Raw genomic sequence first — 23,606 nt, forward strand, 5'->3', positions numbered from 1 at the left:
AGGTCAGAGTTTGGCTGACATCATGTCTATCTTCCTCCCTTTTTCTCATTCCCATCTTCCTTCCTTCTTTCCTCCCTCCCTCCTTTCCTCCCTTTTTCTCATTCCCATCTTCCTCTCTTTCTCCCTCCTTCCCTCCCTTTTTCTCATTCCCATCTCCCTCCCTTTCTCCCTCCTTCCCTTCCTTTTTCTCCTTCCTTCCTTCCTTCCTTCCTTCCTTCCTTCCTTCCTTCCTTCCTTCCTTCCTTCCTTCCTTCCTTCCTCCCTCCCTCCCTCCCTCCCTCCCTCCCTTCCTTCCCTTCCTTTTTCTCATTCCTATTTTCCTTCCTTCCTCCCTCCTTCCCTTCCTTTTTCTCATTCCCATCTTCCTTCCTTCCTTCCTTCCTTCCTTCCTTCCTTCCTTCCTTCCTTCCTTCCTTCCTTCCTTCCTCCCTTTTTCTCATTCCCATCTCCCTCCCTTTCTCCCCTTCTTTTTTCTCATTACCATCTTCCTTCCTTTCTCCCTCCCTCCCTCCCTTTTTCTCATCCCCATCTCCCTCCCTTTCTCCCTCCTTCCCTTCCTTTTTCTCATTCCCATCTTCCTTCCTCCCTCCCTTCCGAACCCTTTTATCTCAACAAATGACCCTGAGTGGCGAACAAAATTAAAAATAACGTAAAACCAATTTGAAGAACGCCGACATTAAAAGACGTTGCAGCCAAACATTGCTGCCTCGATGAACTTTCTGATATTTTAGAATTACTTTACATGGTCTACATCCCCTCCCTCCCTTCAAAGAGGGTGTAAACAGTAGAAGGGCAGAACACAGAGGCTCCTACACAGACCACAACATTGTTAGAAGAGGCAAGATCCAGAATTGATTTCTGGGTTAGGGTTTCCACTTGTTATTTCCAGGCACCATTCACATGTTCCAAACTCTGCCCCCGCCCCAGGCTGTGGTTCAGTTCTTGGTGTCCTCTTGTTTCTCTTCTGCCCATTTGATTTTTCCTGGGCAAAGGAAGAGAACAAGTCAACAATACTGTATCTGTTTTATTCCATTGTGTGTTTCTTGCTGCTGTGTCTTTTTCTCCCCGAGTGGTAAAGCTGTGCTGCAGGCTTCTGACCATCACTTAAAAACCTCATTCATTCATTCATTCATTCATTCATTCATTCATTCATTCATTCATTCTCGCTTTCTCTTTCTATTTTTTATATATTTTTATTAAAACTTATAAAAAAGTAGTGGAAAAACTAATCCAAATACAGAAGAGAAAAAAAAGGAAGAAAGCAAAGAGAAAGCAAAAGGAGCCAGAAAATTTAAGAGAAAGAAAAAAAAGAAAGATATGAAGAAGTGGCTTGTGATATACTTCACAGCAGTTTTAGGAACAATTATATTTTAACCCCTGTCTCTAAAGTTATATATCGTAATACTCTATTTTCTATAATCTATTTAGTCTAATCATCAAAGCCGCACATCACAACTTCATTTTCCTTGTCATTTTTATGCAAAAAGTCCTTAAGATGTTTCTAGTCACCCATTGATGTAGATGGTGTCTTTTCTGTAATTAAAGAAGTTAATTTATCTCTTTCTCTCTTTGTGCTCTGGAAAATTAAAGTGACTCTCATCCGGGGAGACATCAGCAAGCCAGAGGATGTGAAGCCAGCAGTCAAAGGTGCCCATGTGGTCATTCACACGGCCGGTCTAGTGGACGTCTGGGGCAGAGTCCCACCTCAGAAGATCATGGCAGTTAATGTGCAAGGTACGTTTTGGTGGGGAAATCTTTGGATGTCCAACCAGTTTCTCTACACAACCCAAATCAGATCAAGATGGTCCTTCTGAGTTTGTGGAACTTGTCTCAGCAAGAAGGGTGGGGCTTTTGTTGTTGTTAATTGCGAAGTCGTGTCCGACCCATCGCGACCCCATGGACAACGTTCCTCCAGGCCTTCCTGTCCTCTACCATCTTCTGTGTGGGAACGGCCAGAATTTGGCTTCTCAAGAATTTGGTTTCTCACCCTTCTGCTTTTCTGGCCCCCCCTTAGCTTGGCCTTCACTTGAGTTACAGTGAGAGCACACTCTCCTGGCTCATAGGAGGGCTGGCATGTGGGAGGTTTGGGAAACGCTATGATAAAGCCTTCACATACATCTTATGCTACCTTGTTTTTGTGTGATCTCATAGGCACCTGGATAATCCAATTATTTCTATGTATCCTATTTGGTATGAGACTGATGTAGTTTTTTGTAAGATTGGAGGTGAATAAAAAGTTCAGCGGGCAGTGCTCGGGGGAAGTTCTTTTTCTGGAGACGAGGCTGCCTGGCTGGTTCAAAGCTCTCTATCGACTCAGGTCTGAATTCTTTTTCCTTCGCCTGAATTCCTGTCCCTACATCTGAATTTCTTTCCCCTTCATTCTGGAGTCCATTTAAGCTCACGCCTACTGCTTCAGTGACTCCATCCAGCCACCTCATTCTCTGTCATCCCCTTCTTCTCCTGCCCTCAATCTTTCCCAGCATTGGGCTCTTCTCCAGTGAGTCCTTCCTTCTCATTAGGTGGCCAAAGTATTTGAGTTTTAGCTTCAGGATCTGGCCTTCTAAAGAGCAGTCAGGATTGATCTCCTCTAGGACTGACCGGTTTGATCGCCTTGCAGTCCAAGGGACTCGCAGGAGTCTTTCTTATGGTCCAACTTTCACTGCCATACATTGCAACTGGGAAGACCATAGCCTTGACTATACGCACTTTTGTTAACAGGGTGATGTCTCTGCTTTTTAGTGTGCTGTCTAGATTTGCCATGGCTTTCCTCCCCAGGAGCAAGCGTCTTTTAATTTCTTGGCTACAGTCCCCGTCTGCAGTGATCTCGGAGCCCAGGAAAATAAAATCTGTCACTACCTCCATTTCTTCCCCATCTATTTGTCAGGAACTGAGAGGGCCGGATGCCAAGGGTGGGGCAGATGCACACAATTAATTGCATGAGGAAAAATAAAACCTTTTTGTTGCTGAATCTGCTTGCCTTATGAAGGTTGGTGGAATTGTGTTATCATTGCATCCATTCACACACACACACCTGTTTTGTGGAATGGAACCTTCAACGCTGTGCTTTTTTTCAGCCTATGGGGAAGAGTCCACTCCACAAAGTGGATGGGAGCAGAGGAAGTCCTTTTTACATTTACGTTTGATTAAGATTAAGTGGATGTTATTTCCTATATGTTGTGTCATTTACTCCATCTGCGTCATATCAAACACGTCTAATGTAGCAGAAACATCTGGAAGAACTTGGGCGTATTTTCCAAGGCTTAGGCCAAACATGATTTTATTTGATTCCAGCTTTTAAAAATAAATAGAATTGGCTTCCCAAAAATGTTTTGGCTTTTTCTAATTTATCTCTTTCATCCGTGGTCAGAAAGGGCCAGGAAAGGTGAAGCAGCAGAAATGAATCACCTGTAGTTTTTCTAAGCCCTCTGTTTGCAATTATTCTGAACCCAGAATACACTTCTTGGTTTAACACTAAGCTAAGAAAGGAAATCTTTGCTTTGGAATCCTGAATTAGAGCAACAGGAATTAGGCTACTTTCTGTATCCTTGATGGCACTCTTACTTTTAAAGTCTGTAGATAAATCTGTCTGTCTGTCTATCAAAATGTTTAGCCCATTCAATAACCAAAGTTCCCGGGGTGGTTTATAACAAAATCTACCAAATGATACCATTTGAATATAAGCATATATACAATAAAATCAAATGAAATGATGGATGAAAACTAGGCCATCTAATTTTCAAAATCTAAAAAAGTATAAATTAAAGTACATTTGAAGACAATTCAAAAGCCTGAAAAATGGAAAAGTGCTGAGTTGCTAATGTAGGTGCTGGATGGGCCTCTCTCATAAATGGTTATGTCACTCCAGAAAAAGCTCTCTCCGTTTTTGATCACCAGGAAGCAATAGGCAAACCAGGTGAAAATCTTCTTAGAACCATCAAATTGAATACTAGAACAAAGGAGAAAGACAAAAGGAAGGTCTTTTTTTTCTTTTCTTCTTTTCCACAATGTCTAATTCAACTTTGGAATTGGCTGCCTTGAGATGGGGTGCTGGCGATCAGTCAGGTTAGTTTTCATAGAATAGAATAGAATAGGATAGGATAGGATAGGATAGGATAGGATAGGATAGAATAGGATAGAATAGAGATTCAGAATAGAGTAGAATAGAATAGAGTAGAGTAGAGTAGAGTAGAGTAGAATAGAATAGAATAGAATAGAATAGAATAGAGATTCAGAATAGAGTAGAATAGAATAGAATAGAATAGAATAGAGTAGAATAGAATAGAATAGAGTAGTGTAGAGTAGAGTAGAGTAGAGTAGAAGAGAAGAGAAGAGAAGAGAAGAGAAGAGAATAGAGATTCAGAATAGAGTAGAAGAGAAGAGAAGAGAAGATTTAGAATAGAGTAGAAGAGAAGAGAAGAGAAGATTTAGAATAGAGTAGAGTAGAGTAGAGTAGAGTAGAGTAGAGTAGAGTAGAGTAGAGTAGAGTAGAGTTGGAAGGAACCTTGGAGGTCTTCTAATCCAATTTCCCTATACCATTTTAGAAAAATCTCTTCTTAAAAACTTCCAGTGTTGGAGCATGCACAACTCCATGGCAAGTAGTAGGCAGGTAGTTCCACTAATTAATTGTTCTAACTACCAAGGATTTTTTTTAGTTCTAGATTGTGTCTCTTCTTGATTAGTAAGGGGGCTGGATCAATTCATGAAATCAGGTAGATCAATGGCTCTTATGCCTTGATGGGGCTGCCCCTGAAGACCCTCTGCTGGGAGATTGATGGGCTTCCTTGTGCAATAGGTTTTCCATGGCTTTATAGCCTGAGAACTGATAGGACAGTTGCCTGTGACCACTATTCCCATCGATACTGTAAAATCTATAGGATTTGAGTGTAGATTTTCGCTTGGATATATATATATATAGGTAGTGTTAGGAATTGTTATGCAGAGGTCTCCTTGTGCTACCAAGGAGTTGCACAGACAAGGAAGGGTACTGAGAGCAGTAAGAGTCACACAGTAACCACAAGAGTACACTGAGTTGTGAAAGCAAAAAGTACTTTACTTTTGAGGTGGTGTAAAAACAAAAATGCACGGTCAAAAATAAACAGTCCAGGTCATACACAATAGCAACAGTCCAAGGAGTAATCCAAAATACAAAGTCTTCTTACTGGTCCAGAGGTCAATACACAGTTGTACAGGTTTATCACAGTAGTAAACCAACAGTTTTCTGCCAACCTAGCAGTTCGAAAGCACGTAAAAATGCAAGTAGAAAAATAGGGACCACTCCGGTGGGAAGGTAACAGCGTTCCGTGCGCCTTTGGCGTCTAGTCATGCCGGCCACATGACCACGGAGACGTCCTCGGACAAGCGCTGGCTCTTAGGCTTTGAAACGGAGATGAGCACCGGCCCCTAGAGTCGGAAACGACTAGCACGCATGTGCGGGGGAACCTTTACCTTTACCTTTTTTAAACCAACAGTACAGCAAAACAGAGCAAAAACAGTAATAGTAGAGAGAGCAGTGAATTCAGAGAGAGAGAAGCTACGTTCCTAGCTCCCTCTTATGGCCATGAGAACACTTACACACCCATTGGCCAATTAACATCTTAAAGTCACAACATCATAGTTTATATATTTTCAACCCAACATTGTAGGCTATCACCATATGCCTAACAGGTAGTCCTCAACGTATGACCACAACTGAGCCCCAAATTTGCTAAGCAATACAGTTGCCAAGTGACCTTTCTTCACTGCAGTTGTTAAGTTAGTAACAATGTTGTTAAGTGAATCTGGCTTCCCCATTGACTTTGCTTGTTGGTTGAGGAATATAATTCCATATTTCTGATTCAGCTGCTATTTTTTTAAAAAATAATAATAAAGTTTTTGGTTTTCACCAAGACAAGATTTGGGCTTTTAAAAAGGGGTTCACGGCCTTATACCTTAGGTTGATCTTCATGCATGTGATGTTAGGCAAGAAAAAGGGAGGGAACAATTCTCTTGAAATGATTTCACTTTCTTTTATTAAAATAACAACAATAATAGGATGTTGCTGATGAATAATGATGAGTGATGATGATAGCATGAGATTTATTCCACGTAGAATGGAATAAACAACCAGAATGGCTCATTGAACGTGACAGGAAAGGAAAATGAGATGGAAGCTGTTGATGTTATTTGTGCAACAAATGCAATCAACATTTCCAAGAACAAAGTATTTACACCCCTGGTTTACATGCCCTGGAAGAATGGAATGAACGGAACGGAATAATAGAATGGAATGAAGTGGAGTGGAATAGATTGGACTGGACTGGACTAGACTAGAATGGAACAGAACAGAATTTATATCTGAAGGGTCTCTTCTACTTTTGTATTATTTTGATTGATTTTATTCCGAACGCTCTCCTGCCCTCAAAGAAAGCATCTTGTCTCTCCATCAGGGGCCCCGACTGGAATGCCACAGGCTTCCACCCTTGCCTTCTGCTGTTTGCCAGTCTCCCAAGGTCTGTGCCTATTTTTCTGGGCTTTTTGGAGCTCATTTGGTTTGGCTCCAGAGGCCTAATATGATGCTTCTGCTGGGCATTTTGGGAGAAGCTTCTGTTGTGACTCAGGGCCAGCCTGTGGGTCCGACAGCCGGGTCCGATGTATCGGAGGACTCAGATGTGGGGGAGGAGGGAAACGAACCGGCTGATGATGATTTGGAGGCTTTGCAGAGTCCTCAGCCGGGGACCTCTTCTCAGCTGTGTGAGCCCGAGAGTGCGGAGGATGATGACCCACAGCTGGCCCTGTTCAAGGACGCCCGACGCAGGAGGCAGACGAGCAGGGACAAACAAAGAAAGACTATGGGACTCCTCGGGAGGAGGCACAGGGAGACCACGCCCTGAGCTCTCTATAAAAGAAGTGTTTGGGGAGGGGCTGGTTGCTGAAAGCAACTTTTCCGCTTGAGAAGACAAGCTCTTGTGTTTTTGTTAACTGCGTAATTAAATCTTGGCAGAAGCCTTTTAGCCTTGAACGCTTTCCAGACTCTTCTTTTAATTAGGGGTTGCGAGAAGAGTTTGCTTTCAGCCACCCACCCCTTAATACTACGATGGAGCAGCTTCTTGCCGAGAATGCCCAGCTCAACCAGCAACTCACCTTGCTGGCCACTCAGGTGGCACAACTGCAGGCTCAGGTACATGCTGCCCCCCCCCCCAGGAGGAAATGTCAGATAGCTATGCCGGATAAATTTGCTGGTAAACCAGAACTGTTTCCTGCCTTCCTGGGACAATGCCAGCTTTATATCAGCGTGAGAGCAGCTGATTTCCCCACTGACCGAGATAAGGTGGGATTCGTGTTGAGCCTTCTGTCGGGAGATGCAGCTCGTTGGGGCACGCCTCTGTTGGCACAGCCTAGCCCTTTGTTGGATAACTTTGGGGGGTTTTGTGACCATATGCGCCTCATGTATGAGGACCCGATTAAGGCGCAGACCGCCACCCGACGTCTGAAAGCTTTGAGGCAGGGTCAGCGCCCCCTACAGGCCTATATCAGCGATTTCCGGCTGCTTAGCCAGGATTCCGCCTGGAATGAGGCTGCGCTCGTGGATGCCTTTCAGGATGGCTTGTCAGAGGAGATGTTGGATGAGCTGGCCCGCGTGGACATTCCCTCAGACCTGAATGGGCTGATCCATCTTTGTCTGCGGATCGATGCCCGGCTGCAGCAGCGTAAGAGTCGCCGTGCCACCCCACAGACCCCTGCCGCCCCTGTTGTGCGTGAGCCCCCAGTCCAGAGGGAGGAGCCAATGGAGCTGGGTGCCGCCAGGTCCCGTCTATCGGTGACGGAAATGGACAGACGACGATCGGAGGGGTTGTGTTTTTACTGTGGGGACCCTGGACATTTGGCTGCTTCTTGCCCGAAGAAGCGTCAGCGGGCGTCAGTGACCAAGCCTGCCCCGAGAAAGTCCCCTGCTTTGCTATCGGGAAACGGCCCGAGCCCGATCTAGACGGTGTGAAAGATCGGGCGACCCACAACGATCACGCCGAGCGACGCCGTTCCGACGGTGCCTGTGAACCTCCACGGCATTTGATTCTGGAGGCACGACTGATCCTTCCTGGCAAGCCAGAGGGGATTCCGGTCCATGCCTTAATAGACTCTGGGGCTACCACTAACTTTATGGATTCGGCCTTTGTGGCCAAATGGGCTGTTCCCCAGTGTCCGGTGGATCCGCCCATGCTTGTGGAGACCATCGATGGTCGAGTGCTCCTGTCCGGGCCTATCACGGCCGCCACGCAACCCGTGTGTATGGCCATCAGTACCCATGTGGAGGCCATTCAGTTTTACGTCACTTCGGATCTGCACTTCCCCGTGGTCTTGGGACTGGCGTGGCTCCGGGCGCATGATCCACAGATCTATTGGTCTCAGAACTTGGTCACCTTCCCAAGTTTGCAGTGCGTGGACCACACCCGCCATATCTGTGCCGGCCAGGTGGAGGGTTCCTCAGGGGTTTCCTTGCCTCCCGTACTGTCCGACTTTGCTGACGTGTTCAGCGAGTCAGAGGCGGACCAATTACCCCCGCACAGGCCCTACGACTGCTCCATTGACCTAGTCCCTGATGCGCCTCTCCCAGTGGGGCGTTTGTACTCCATGTCGGAGCCCGAGTTGGCTGCATTGCGGGACTTCCTGACAAAGAACTTGGCTCGTGGTTTCATCCGGCCCTCGTCCTCGCCAGTGTCTGCGCCCGTGCTCTTCGTCAAAAAGAAGTCGGGCGAGTTACGACTTTGCTGTGACTACCGGAAACTCAATGCCATCACGGTGCGTAACCGCTACCCGCTGCCCCTCATCCCCGAGCTCTTGGACCGACTCCGGGAGGCTAAGATCTTCACGAAACTGGACCTGCGTGGAGCTTACAACCTCGTCAGGGTTCGGCCGGGTGATGAGTGGAAGACGGCGTTTGGTACTCGCTATGGACATTTCGAGTACACGGTGATGCCGTTTGGCCTGACCAACGCCCCCGCTGTGTTTCAGCATTTTATGAACGACATCTTTCGGGATTTGTTGGACCAGTTTGTTGTGATTTACCTGGACGACATCCTGATTTACTCCCCGTCGCGTGAAGCGCATCATCAGCATCTCCGTCAGGTCCTGCAGCGCCTCCGGAAACATCGGCTGTTTGCCAAGTTGGAGAAGTGCCAGTTCTACCAGGTGACCATTGATTTCTTGGGCCACCGCATTTCTCCTGAGGGCATCGCCATGGATCCAAGTAAAGTTGAGTCGTTGCAGAGTTGGCAACCCCCGCGTCGCGTGAAGGATGTTCAGCGACTTCTTGGATTTGCCAACTACTATCGGACATTCATCCCTGGCTTTGCTGCCTTGACAGCCCCCCTCACCCGGCTCCTGCAGAAGAAGACTCGGTTCCAGTGGAACGCCCCCGAACAACAGACGTTCCAAGCTTTGAAGGACGCCTTCATGAAGGAGCCCATCTTGAAGCATCCTGACCCGCAACGGCCGTTTGTCGTGGAGGCGGACGCCTCCGACATTGCCATTGGGGCCGTGTTACTCCAGGCAGCGACGCCCAACGGTACCCTTTTCCCTTGCGCGTATCACTCTCGGAAATTGAATCCCTCGGAGCGCAACTATACCATCTGGGAGAAGGAGCTGCTGGCCATCAAGGCGGCGTTCGAGGCTTGGAGGCATCATCTGGAGGGGGCGCGGCATCAAATCGAGGTCCGGACGGACCACAAGAATCTGGAAAGCCTGCAGACCGCTCGGAATTTGAACCAACGCCAGATCCGGTGGTCCCTCTTCTTTGCGAGGTTTGACTTCCGGGTGCGGTACATACCAAGCGGGCACAACCAGAGAGCGGATGCTCTGTCCAGGAAGCCCGAGTACACCCGAGTGGAAGACAAGCTTCCGCCCAGGACAGTGATCCCCGTCGAGTCTTTTGCTGCGGTACGGGAGCCGGTGGATATACGGGCTCGGATCCGGGAGGCGCAGCAGCAGGAGGCGTGGGTGGCTCAGCGGAAGGAAGAGGTGGGACCAGATTCGCCTTGGTCGGTCACGGATGGACTCCTGTATTATCGTGACCGGCTCTATGTTCCAGGAGGGCCACTCAGGGGACTCGTCCTCAGCCAATGTCATGATAACCCGGCTGCGGGGCATTTTGGCCTGTTCAAGACTCTGAACCTGGTCTCCCGTACTTTCTGGTGGCCCCGAGTCCGACACGATGTCCAGTCTTATGTCACCTCCTGCGTCCCATGCAGGCAGGCCAAGTCAGCGACAGGGGCCCCGCCTGGTTTATTGCAGCCTTTGCCAACGCCCAAGAGACCCTGGGGGGCTGTGTCCATGGACTTTCTGACGGATCTACCCCCATCCTCCGGCTTCACGACAGTGTTTGTGGTGGTGGACATGTTGACCAAGATGGCGCACTTCATCCCCTGTCGCGGCTTACCGTCAGCTCGCGCCACTAGTCGCATGTTCATCCAACAGGTGTTCCGGCTGCACGGCCTTCCCGATAGGGTCGTCTCCGATAGGGGGGCCCAGTTTACAGCCCGCTTCTGGCAGGAGTTGATGCGGGCGTTGGACATTAAGGTTTGCCTCTCGTCCGCGCATCATCCTCAGACCGACGGGGGTACCGAGAAGGTCATCGGCATCTTAGAGCAGTATCTGCGCTGCTACGTTAACCTGCAGCAGGACAACTGGGTGGACTATTTGGCCATAGCCGAGTTTGCCTTTAATAACTCGCAACACACCTCCACGCAGATGACACCGTTCTTGGCCAACGTGGGTTATCACCCCAGGTTCTTCCCTCTTTCTCCCGTGGACTCACCGGAGCCGGCAGCGAACGAATTCATGGCGGAGTTACAGGCGATCCATCGGTTGGTGCGACGGCAGCTGGAGAAGGCCAAGGCTGACTACAAGAGGTTCGCCGATCGGTCGAGAAGGGATACGCCTCCACTATCGGTGGGGGATCGGGTCTGGCTGTCCACCAGGAACCTACCATCCACTCGGCCGGCGAGGAAGTTGGACCACCGTTACCTTGGACCGTTCCCAGTCGAGGCCGTCATCAACCCGGTCGCCTATCGTTTAACTCTGCCACGTTCCCTGCGCGTGCACCCCGTCTTCCATCGGTCCTTGTTGGTCCCCGAACAACCGGCCTGTCCACTTCGCCAAGCGGAACCTCCCCCATCAGGAACTCGTGATGGAGGCAGCACCCCCGAGTACGAGGTCGCCAGCATCAGGGATTCCCGCTGGCTGAAAGGTCGCTTCCAGTACCTGATCGAGTGGAAAGGGTACGGGCCGGAGGACTTCACATGGGAAGACGCGACCGCCGTTCATGCCCCTGCGTTGGTGACTGCTTTTCACGAACGGTTCCCATCCCGACCGCATCCGGATCGGCAGACCCGAGGGAAGGGCCCTGCGGTGCGGGATAGTGTTGTGACTCAGGGCCAGCCTGTGGGTCCGACAGCCGGGTCCGATGTATCGGAGGACTCAGATGTGGGGGAGGAGGGAAACGAACCGGCTGATGATGATTTGGAGGCTTTGCAGAGTCCTCAGCCGGGGACCTCTTCTCAGCTGTGTGAGCCCGAGAGTGCGGAGGATGATGACCCACAGCTGGCCCTGTTCAAGGACGCCCGACGCAGGAGGCAGACGAGCAGGGACAAACAAAGAAAGACTATGGGACTCCTCGGGAGGAGGCACAGGGAGACCACGCCCTGAGCTCTCTATAAAAGAAGTGTTTGGGGAGGGGCTGGTTGCTGAAAGCAACTTTTCCGCTTGAGAAGACAAGCTCTTGTGTTTTTGTTAACTGCGTAATTAAATCTTGGCAGAAGCCTTTTAGCCTTGAACGCTTTCCAGACTCTTCTTTTAATTAGGGGTTGCGAGAAGAGGGCTGGTTCAGAACAGCTTCAGAGGGCTTTTAAAAGGAGACATTTTGCTTTTAAAGGTTGTACCTAAAATGAGTCAGGAGCAAGAATAACAACATCCACACACGAAGCCTCTTTATACTTTTGTTTGTATGATTAATGTCCCAGGGTGGATCAAACAAGCGAAGAATGATCCAAGAGGAGTTTTGTGATCTTCACTTCAGACTTTTGCAGCAACAGTCTGGAACCAACGAACAAGCTCAGTTGTCAGGATGACAAATGATTATTTTCCAAAGCAACAACATGTTGGGAGGTAGAATTGAGCAGTCTTTAGAGGAGAAATGCTCGGCTGCTCTATTTATTATATTTTAAACATGCACATTTTCTTGTTTTCAGGAGGACCCTGTGAGGTAGGATCATCATTCATTCAGGGTGAATTGCCATTTGGCTTTCCCTGAGGTCTAGTTTGAAATCTCAGCAAATCCCTTCTTTGAATCCACTAGGATTATTGGGAATTGAAGTCCATACAATTTAAAGGGCTTAGGTAGGAAAACAGTATTAAAATGTGGCCTTAGGCTCCCCTAACAGCCTCTCTGGAGGCCTCAAAATTGAAATTATTTCCCAACCTTTGTTGAAATATATAGGTAGCCCTTGACTTACAAGTTTGTTTACTTACCATCCAAAGTTACAAAAAAAGGGGACTTATGACCGTTTTTTTCACACTTTCAACCACTGCAGCATCCCCATAGTCATGTGATCAAAAATCAGACACTTGGCAACTGACCTCACATTTATGACGGTCGCAGTGTCCCAGGGTCATCTGATCACCTTTTGCAACCTTCTGACAAGCCAAGTCAATGGGGAAAGCCGGATTCACTTAACAACTGAGTTACTATTTTTATTTAATTTATTTAAATTCCATTTATATCTCGCCCTTCTCCGAAGACTCAGGGCGGCTTACAAGCTTAGCAGTAGCCTTCATTCTATGTATATGCCTGCTTATTAGGGCTTTCACACACACCCCAAGCGGCATTATTACAAAGTCAGCTTATTGCCCCCAACAATCTGGGTCCTCATTTTACCTGCCTGGGAAGGATGGAAGGCTGAGTCAACCTTGAGCCTGGTGGGATGCGAACCTGCACTAATTGCAGGCAGCTGGTGAACTGAACAACTGCAGTGATTTACTTAACAGCTATAGCAAATCTGTAGATCAGTGTTTCTCAACATTGGCAACTATAAGATGTGTGAACTTCAATTCCCAGAATTCCTGAGCTAGCATGCTGGCTGGGGAATTCTGGGAGTTGACATCCACATAGTTTAAAGTTGCCGACATTGAGAAGCACTTCCAGAGATGCTCGAAAATGAATGCTGTAATCCCTATTGGCTGCCTTTTCATGAAATCCTGACCCACAAACCAGCCATTTTCTCTAGCTGTGTGTCCTGCAAATCCAACTGGTGCAACTGGTTTATGGTTCCACCATCCAGGCCCCGCACCTGTCTCCTCTGACACTGACAATTTGCTCACAACAACCCATTAATTAGTGCAGGATCCAATCTATTGTTGTATTACAGTGCTATACTTACATTGAGACAGAATTGCTCTAAGTTCTGAAGTGAGTCAAAGAGTGTTTTAAAATAGCCGAGAAACATAACGTGACACACACAGAATTAGTAGAGGAAAAAGACCTAAAAAAAGATAACTGACCTAAAACGTAAACACTTCCTTTAACATGAGATCTCTTATTCCCTGAAAGAGTGGGATCGTGGTTAAAAGGAGAATGGATCATAGGAATACAAAATAGCTTTTTTTAATTGGCTGGGCCATCTGACCATGTCCTGTTATTTATCTCTTCAGAGGCTTAGACTGGATCAGGTTATCATTATGCGGCCAAATTCGAAAGACAGCTGTTGTTTTCTGTAACCTGGGGGTGAATAGAGCCTCCTGGTCCCACACGTCATCTGGAAGTCCTAGCTTCAGGCTTCTTGCAATTCACAAACTTGGGAAATGGGGTTTGCCACAAATCCCTTCAAAGTCTTTCTTCTTCTTCTTCTTCTTCTTTTTCTTATCATTCACATCTGGATTCTAGAGACACACACACAGCCCAGCAGATGGCTTGCACCCTTGTCATACAATCATGGCATGGGAGAATTCTCTTGCTGACCTTGTGGTCATTCCAGGCCGACCTGGAAGCCCTGTTTCTTTTCCCAGGACTGCAACAGAGGTGGGGTGTTGCATCCACTCCCAGCAATGGATATGTTGAATTACAGTAATATGCCTTTACCCCAGCTGAATCATCCCCCAGCAATGTCTGATACAGACAAATGTGCAGGAAATGGCGTTATTTGCAAAGAAAGGCTACTTGAGCAAAGTCAAAGGTATCCTGGCTTTTACAAAATAGCTTTGACTTCCCCAGTTACTTCTTTCCAGGATCTCTGCTGCAAAGAATGGAATGGAATGGAAGAATGGGATGGAATGGGGTGGGGTGGGGTGGAGTGGAGTGGAGTGGAATAGCATAGAATAGAATAGAATAGAATAGAATAGAATAGAATAGAATAGAATAGAATAGAATAGAATAGAATGGAATGGAATGGAATGGAATGGAATGGAATGGAATGGAATGGAATGGAATAGAATAGAATAGAATAGAATAGAATAGAATAGAATAGAATAGAATACTTTATTGGCCAAGCGTGATTAGACAAACAAGGAATTTGTCTCTGGTGCATAATCTGGAATTGCAAAATCAGAGATTGTGGGTTTCTGTAGAGCAGGAGAATGGTACCCTGCACCATTGGTTTGGTTTCATTTTCACTTTGCTTTGCAAATCACGTTTAATATTTCTCAAGGAAAGTCAGATGCACGCCGGTGGGCAAAATGGGGTACAGCCACCAAACATACAGGTAGTCCTCGACTTACAACAGTTCATTTAGCGACCAAAGTTACAACTGCACTGAAAAAGGTGACTTATGACCGTTTTTCACCCTTTTGACCATTGCAATATCCCCATGGTCACGTGATCAAAATTCGGACGCTTGGCAACTGACATGTAGTTACGACAGTCGAAATGTCCCAGGGTCATGTGATTCCCCTTTTGCGATCTCCTGACCAGCAAAGTCAATGGGGAAGCCAGGTTCGCTTAACAACCGTATTGCTAACTTAACAACCGTTCACTTAACAATTAGGGCAAGAAAGGCCGTCAAATGGGACAAAAATTCACTCTATGTCACTTAGCAGTGGAAATTTGGGGCTCGATCGTGGTCGTAAGTCAAGGACTACCTGTATGTGTTTATTTGCACCCTTTGGCTTCGCATTGCAGCATTTGGAGATGTGCGAACATGAGAGGCAGTGGTGGGATTCAGCTGGTTCTCACCAATTCGGCAGAACCAGTAGCTAATTTTTTGCTGCCCAGGCCCAGCATGGACTTCCGGAAGCGGCATCCACACAGAGAATTGGTTGTTCCCATATTTGAATCCCACCAGTGAGGAGAGGCCCTGGTTGTCTCTGGTTCCTGCGGGAAAGCGAGGTGCAAAAACAATTGGTTCCTACTCAATAAAAAACCTCACAAATTTCATTCCTTCTTTTTTTTTTCATTCCTGGCAGAGCTGTGTCTTTTCTAGACCGGGAGGACTGTGGTGGACTGCCATGTTTTGCATTGTTTCTCCTCTTCCTCCTCCTCCTCTTCTCCTCTCATCCCCTTTTCCCCTCTTTCCCTCTAGGAACCAAGAACGTAATTGAGGCCTGTGTCACACAAGGAGTCCAGTATCTGATTTACACCAGTAGCATGGAAGTCGTAGGACCTAACATAAAAGGCCACCATTTCTACAGGTATGAGCTACTTTTTAAAATAATAATAATAATAATAATAATAATAATAATAATAATAATAATAATAATAATAATAATAATAATAATAATAATAATAATAATAATAATGCACTCCACTAGGCGAAGTAAACTGGTGAGTTTTTCTACAATTTCTGCTGAATTTCCCTTGGGTTGGACTGGAAGACAACCAAGGCCTTTTTGCAACCCTATTATTTTATGTTCTAATCTGGTCAACTTTGGAGTTTCTTATTCTTTCGAGCCTTCTCATACTGTTTTAGCTATAGAAGGGGCTAAACATGCATATTTTCTAAATAGAAGCAAACACCTAAAGAGTTAACTTTCAATGCTGGCTGTGAATAACAGGGAGTTCCCCTGATTTAGGACGGGCCCAGATGTTTTGGCCCTACTCAAGGTTTTCCCCAGGGCTCTCCTAGCAACACCATGACGTATAGTTACTAACAGTCACCATGGAGACAGATGGGGGAAGGAGTTTTAAAGGCATAGCGCTCTCTATGGGTGTGGGCCAATCTGTTGGGGTCCGTCCTCCCTTTTAAAAAGTAGGGAAACTTGACTGTGGTTTGTGTTTAGAAGCCTAGTCACCCCAAGGCTTGCAAATTTGAAAAATTTTCACTGCAGGGTACAAGTGATCCTCAACTTACAACCATTTATTCGGTCACCATTCAGTTACAAGGGTGCCGAAAAGAGTGCCTTATGACCGTTTTTCACGCTTAGGACCGTTGCAGCATCCCCATGTTCACGTGATCAAAATGTGGAGACTTGGCAACTGGTTCAAATGCATGACGATTGCATTTTTTTACCTTTTGCGACATTCTGATAACCAAAGCCAAAGCCAATGGAGAATCCAGAATCACTTTGCAACCAGGTTACTAAGAGCTGCAGGGATTCACCTAACAGTTGTGGCAAGAAAGGTCGCTTAACAACTGTCTCGCTTAGCAACAGAAATTTTAGGTTCAACCGTGATCGTAAGTCAAGGACTACCTGTATCCTTGTACCTTTAATGGCTGCATATAGGAAAAACCTAATAATAATAATAATAATAATAATAATAATAATAATAATAATAATAATAATAATAATAATAATAATAATAATAATGTCGGAAGGGACCTTGGAGGTCATCTAGTCCTGCTCAGGAAGGAAACCCTATACCATTTCAGACAAATGGCTATCCAGTCTCTTCTTAAACACTTCCAGTGTTGGAGCATTCACAGCTTTAACACAGTTGTTCCACTGATTAATTGTTCTAACTGTCAGGAAGTTTCTCCTTAGTCCTAGGTTGCTTCTCTCTTTGGTTAGTTTCCATCCGTTGCTTCTTGTCCTGCTTTCAGGTACTTTGGAGAATAGCTTGAGTCCCTCTTCTTTGTGGCAGCCCCTGAGATATTGCAAGACTGCTATCATGTCACCCCTCGTCCCTCTCTACATTAAACTAGACATACCCAATTCCAACAGCCATTCCTTATATGTTTTAGCCTCCAATCCTCTGATCATCTTTGTTGCTCTTCTCTGTACTCTTTCTAGAGTCTCAACATCTTTTAGAAACAACCCTTTCCGTCATGGGGGAGTCAAGGGAATAACAGATCCCCCCTCCCCGTTCTTCCTCATATCATTTAAGGGTTTAGGAACTTTGTCCTCTCCTAAGTAATGCTGGAGGCAGCAACCACTAATGCAATTGCACTGGATTTAGCTGAACAGCGCTGAAGTGTATTTAAGATGCATAACCTTATTAACTGTAATCTGGTTAGCTGCTCTTGGTGTCACCTGTTGCAAGCACCGGATTTTGATTGTCTGTGATGTTTTCTTCCTTGCTTGCAGGGGCAACGAGGACACGAAATATGAGAGCATCCACCAACATCCATACCCACTTAGTAAAGCCAAGGCTGAGCGGCTGGTCATCGAAGCCAATGGGCAATTGGTAAGCTAGAACTTGAGAGAGGAGTTTGAATGTCTTCTGAGTTAACCGATAACTATTAACCAAGCTTTTGGGGGCCCTTCTGTCTCAAACCCTGCCTGTCGCTTGATCTGTAGCAGCTTCCTTAAAACTGGTGCTGTGCAAAAGATTTAGCCAGTATGAGCTGGCTGTGGGTTGATTTGTGCATTGCAGGTTAAGTTGTCTGCAGGATACAGGGATGGGGAAGGCTACTTGAAGGAGCTATGCTTACTTATATAATTATATATTTTATTTATTTGGCCAAGTGTGCTTAAACAGACAAGGAATTTGTCTCTGGTACACAAGAACTTTAGTGTACTTGCAAAACAGTGCTGGTGTCTTGATTAAAGCAGCCAGTGATACATCATGGTGAGGGAAGGCCCAGGTGCAAATCCATCCTGAATGAGGGACGTTCACTCAATATCCCTGGGCCATGTATGGTCTCAGCCCAGTCTAGTTCATTGAGTTGTTAGTGGAATCTGATTGGAGAAGCCCAGGTGTGGTCCACTTTCAGCTGTGAAAGTTCACGGGAGAAGTGTCTTTGGGTCTGGTGGTCCTCTCCATTGGCCTAGCTAGCCTGCCTCATATGCTTCTTGTTAGGGGAAGCCATGAGGAAGGATGGCTAGATCCCTTGCCTTAATCTCCAGGAAAACTCGGGATGAGAGTCCAGCAAACCAACACCTAAGTAAAGACTCTGCCACCAGCTTCTAACTTGTCTCGATGGTGGATTGTCCACCCACAACCTGCTCATGGTGCCAATCAGCAACAGCAAATCTCTTCTTTTCTGCAGATGCCCAACGGGAAGCAGCTAGTGACTTGTGCCCTTCGCCCAACAGGCATCTATGGGGAGAACCATCTGCTGATGAAGGATTTTTATGAGAAAGGGCTGGTGACGAAGAAGTACATGATCCGGGCTGTCCCGGCCTCTGTCGAGCATGGCAGGGTCTATGTAGGTAAGTTGCGCTGATGCCTGGTGCTTTCTTGGCCCACCTTCTTTTATTTAGATTTTTTTTACTCTTTCTTGTGCATGTTCCTGTACATATGTGCTTCTTTATATCAGGCTCTGAACTTCTTAAGAACTGCGGGGTCCTTGGTGATCTCTGAGCTTGGTTCTTTGCTTGCAGACATTTCATTACCTGACTAGGTAATTGTTGTGTAGTGGGTTCTGAACAGTAGGAATGATGCCAGGCAGATGAGTACAGTCAAACAGCTCTTTATTTGGTGACCATAACTGTACTACTGGCTAGGGGTTACCTGTACTCTTTATATACCCTGCCAGGTATGCAGTCAGCCAATCAGATTGAACCTCTACTTCCCGCCAAACCATTTCCCGCCAGAACGGTTACACTTCAACGCCTCCTAGTGGTGACTGTTATACAAGTGTTTCTTTAACCCTAATATGTTTTTATATAGTAACTTTCCTTGCTTTTGTTGGTGGGGTGTGGTTTTTTCCCCTTGGTAGTTCCTTGATTAGGATATTGTTTTCTACTAGACTGTTTATCCAGTGTCACACCTCTGCTAACACTGGCAGGGCAAATTCTTAGCAAAGCCCGCACTCCTTCTCAATGACGATATTACCTACTCAGGTAATGAAATATTTGCAAGCAAACAATACGTTCAGATGTCAAGTTTCCGATGTATGAGCAGCAAGGACCCCACAGTTCAACCCTGAGCTGCAGATGTTCTCTTTTATTGGGATTTCTTAAGAACCTTCAGCCAGGCCTCTGCTGTCAAGTGCATTTCTGAATGACCATTCGGTGGCCAGAGCTTTTGGATATAAAATTCAGACCCACGAAGCAAGACCAATGTGAATTCGTATTATTAATTTGACACGTTGTTCAGGGCAGGTTCTCAAAGTTTGGAGTACCCTGGGCCCTGTTAGAGAAAGAATGGATGTATGTATGGAAACTTTCCTCTCCCCGTGAATAAAAATAATGTTTTCATTGGGTCAGATGAAAAACAAACACACCCCTTAGTATTTCTCACAGCATTTCTCAGACTTTCCAAGCCAGCAGCCACCCTTCTTTTGCACACATAAAAAAGGAGCAAAGTTTGCAGTGAGTCTTGACATTGTTTGCATTTTGTCTGGGTAAGCCTGATCAGATTTCAACTGAGTGTGTAGCCCCCGCAAGTTACTTACGACCGGGATTTGGACAGGCAACGTGAAAACCCTGTTGTAAGAGATATTTCTTTTTTTAAGAAAACCACTTCAGTTTAGCTGCTGGATTTATTTGCTATGTCTGTTGCAGTATAAGTGAGAGCAAGGCCTAACTCCTTCCCAAAAATCCCCATTCCCACTAGGAGTTGGGAAATAACAGGTGGAAGGGACCTTGGAGGTCTTCTAGTCCAACCCCATGCTAAAGCAGGAGACACTATATAATTTCAGACAAATGCTTGTCCAATCTCTTCTTAGAAACCTCCAGTGTTGGAGCGCCCACAACTTCTGGAAGCAAGTCATTCCACTGATTGTTTTAATTTTCTCAAAAATAAACACACTTGTACACACACACACACACACACACAAACAAACAATTTGTTGTGTCTATTTCAGCGTCTTGTGTGATCGGACCTCGTGTTTGATTTTTAATCTGTAGAATGTACGAAGCGCTATTTTTAAATATACATTTGAGATCTTATTCCTATGGTGTTGGCTTGCGTAAACCATGCTGCGTTATTGTGTCTCCATGTTATCCCTGTATTTTCACAAAAGTGGTGTCAGTCAGTGAAACATCGCTCACTTGATTGATCTTTCTGGTCTCCCAACTTGCCCCTTCTGTAGGCAACGTGGCTTGGATGCATCTGCTGGTGGCTCAGAAGATCCAAGAGGACCCTTCAACCATCGGGGGCCAAGTTTATTATTGCTATGATGACTCTCCTTACAAGAGCTACGAAGACTTTAACATGGAGTTCTTGAGGCCGTGCGGCTTCCGCCTCTTGGGTTCCCGTCCCCTCGTGCCGTTCTTTCTCCTCCGGCTGATAGGTCTGGTCAACGTTATTCTGCAGTGGCTCTTGAAGCCCTTCTGCGTGTATGCCCCCATCCTCAACACCTACACCGTGGCGATCGTCAGCACCACCTTCACCGTGAAGACTGACAAGGCCCTATGGCACTTCGGATACAAACCCCGCTTCACCTGGCAAGAGAGCCGGAATCGCACAATCAGGTGGCTGCAAGAGATTGCAGCAGAGAAGCAAGTGGAGAAGTAGGCACAGGACAACCTGAACGGAGAGATGCTCTGGAGGAATGTCAACTGGGGACTGGAAAGCTCCTGGATTTCAGATGTGCCAAACATATCAAGCTATGGCCCTGTGTTGACTGGCTTGGGGTTGTGATGTTAGACATTTGTAAAAGATCTACCTTTTTGCCCTCAGATGACCTTTGGCAGCAGGCCTAAGCTCCACAGGAATGGGTGGACCCTCTATTTCCCGTGTGGAAATGTCACTACCAAAGAAATAGTTTTAGATTTTTGGCTGAGTGCCTCAGTGCCTCAATTCTCAACTCAGCAAGGGCTTTTTTTTCCCCAGCCAAAGTCCCAAACTGTTTTCAAAATAACTTTGAGATCTTCAATGTTCCCATCATGTCAGACATTCCAACCTCTCCCGTTCAATTTCTTACTTCTGTCCTAGTGTTTATCCATCTGCTTGCATGGTGTTAATTTAGCATGCTTCAAAGATTATCTGGAAGGCAGCAAGATCCAGCTCATATTCTATCATTCCTTTGCTTCTGAAGATGGATTGTTGATCCATTCCACATCACTACAGACCAGTTCCGTGTTTTTCTGCCTACCTCAATCACCTCTAAGTGCAATAAGGTTCGAGGTCCATGGTTTTTGATGTAATCTAGCCAGTTACTAATTATCTGAGTAAGCAGATAACTAGAAGACTTAAGATGCTATAAGCATCTTAAGCCACAATTACCTTGCAGGACTTGTGCAGTAGAAATATATGATTGGAAAGCCTCCTTGATGGCCAACGATTAAGTTAAACAAGCAAATATATAAATTTAATAAAATAAATAAATAAATAAATATATTTTATTCTCATCAGAGCTAGAGTTGATTTTTATGATGTCTGGGAGAACTTTAAAAACTAAGGATATGGTGGATCAAGAGACAGAGCCTAAAGGGATATATCTGAGTGAGGGCATGCTGGAAGCAGGGGATGATGGGAATTAGTGGCCTTGAGTAGAATCTGTTGCTGTATAACCAATAGTGTTACCATGGTTAAGTTTTTTTTTTTAGCTTTGTTCCATAACAATGAATTTCTCTGCTTTTTGGCTTCTGTCTATAAAGAAAGCTACATGTTTCATTTCCATGGGAATATCTGTGGATGGGTAGTTCAAAAAACAGCAAGGCAACTCCAGTACTGTTCGGCTCTTCACTTTATACCTCTTATAAGAGAGTCCTGGATGCAACTGAAATTATCCCAAGTGCTGAACGCAAGTGCTAGTCTCAGTCATAGTCAACCTTAAGAGCCGTAGTTTGATTAAATAAGCATAGTTTGTTAAACTATGCTTGGCTGACTGAATTCACGTATGTCAGCTGCATTTGCTACTTAAGGAGCCTCAGTAAAGCACAAGAACTCCGCAGAATGACTTAACCGAGCATTTACCCTAGCCGTTATGTAAATACAGCCTCCAGATTGTAACTACATCCCTTAATTTCCTCCTCCTTTTAAAGCAAGTTCCCTGGTGTAAAGTTCTAGAGCGCTTTATTTTATTTATTCAGTTTCTATAGCTGCCCATCTTAATCAAGGATTCTGGACGGCTTAGAATTCAAATTTCATGCTTGCCTGTCCTCTGGATCTTTCCCAGTATACGCCTACCAAGTTCCCCTTTGAGTCCAGCCCCTACTGAGTTCCTGGATGTGGGCGTGCCCTTCTAGACCTCAACTGGGCACTAAAGCGAGAAGTTCCTTCTAACCTCCAAGAACCAGACAGGCCCAAGACCTAAAGGAACTTCCATCTTTTGACACGTGTTACACGTTTGGCCAAAGCAACTTCCTTTGAACTTTTCCTGAATTTGGGACGATGGCCAGCAACTTCCCACAAGGGATAGTTTAACAAAGCAGGTGAGTGGAAGGTGAAAAGAAAACAACTTTATCGCTTTTTGGAAAAAAGGAAAAGCTGAGCAGATGCTAAAGTCATACACCGATCTGTGGAACAGGGAACTAATTGAGGTCAGATCAAATCAGAAAGGGCCCAGCTGACAGCAACGAAGTGTAGCAAGCCACATTTGATTCAACATGTAGATCAAACAAGATGTTACAGGTCACAGTGAAATTGTGATGGGCACTGTTGCCAAAGGAAAAAAAGAAGCTGTGCAGGTCTCTGGTTTAAGATCCCATTGCTTAGGACATAGCAGCTCTTCAAAAACCAAGCTAGGTATAGCCAGCCAAGCTGTGGGGTATTTATTTAGCATATGGCATGTAATACATGGAGTTGCAGTATGTATTGACATTTCCCCTAGATCAGACATGTCAAACACAAGGCCCGAGGGCCAGATCCGGCCCGTGAAGTGGTTTCATGTGGCCCGCGAAGCCATCCTGGAAACAGTGAGGGAACGGCCCCCACTGCCTTGGCCCTGGCCCAGAGACCCTCCTTCTGCCAGAGACCCCCAGATCTGTCCCACTCCTGCCCAGGCCCCCATAGGCACCCTTGATGCGAACGATGTAGAGCTGGCCATGCCCACCCAGTAGGTCATACGCACTCTACCCACGCCCACCCAGTAGGCCACACCCACCCAGGCCACACCCACCCGGCTCCCTGAGGGCAACCGCAATGCTGATGTGGCCCTCAATGAAATTGAGTTTGACACCCCTGCCCTAGATTAACAAAAAACAATAAAATACAAAAGTTAAAAAGATCTATATTCAGCTACCAATGTCTACCATCTAGCCATTAAAGCACAGCATCATTTATATGAAGAAAAAAATAATCAGATACTGGATCGGTATATATCCTCAGCGTACAGCCGGTCACGATGTGATCTACAGTTTGATGCTGGATCCCAGTC

At 46.0% G+C, this 23,606-nt stretch overlaps 1 protein-coding gene across 2 annotated transcripts in view; it reads left to right on the plus strand.

Moving 5' to 3' along the window:
• Positions 1-21,578, plus strand: part of LOC308676215 (3 beta-hydroxysteroid dehydrogenase type 7-like) — a 105,728-nt gene extending 84,150 nt beyond the window's left edge. For both annotated transcript variants that reach the window (XM_081342010.1, XM_081342009.1), the window contains exons 4-8: positions 1,591-1,734; positions 15,540-15,648; positions 17,482-17,581; positions 18,387-18,549; positions 20,376-21,578. In XM_081342010.1, the coding sequence (XP_081198136.1) occupies positions 1,591-1,734; positions 15,540-15,648; positions 17,482-17,581; positions 18,387-18,549; positions 20,376-20,800 (941 nt within the window). In that variant the 3' untranslated portion in view covers positions 20,801-21,578. The remainder of the gene's footprint in view (positions 1-1,590; positions 1,735-15,539; positions 15,649-17,481; positions 17,582-18,386; positions 18,550-20,375) is intronic.
• Positions 21,579-23,606: the final 2,028 nt, after the last annotated feature.

The sequence above is a fragment of the Vipera berus genome (genome assembly GCF_964194415.1).
Source record: "Vipera berus genome assembly, chromosome: W".
In the NCBI taxonomy this organism is placed as follows: Eukaryota; Metazoa; Chordata; class Lepidosauria; order Squamata; family Viperidae; genus Vipera; species Vipera berus.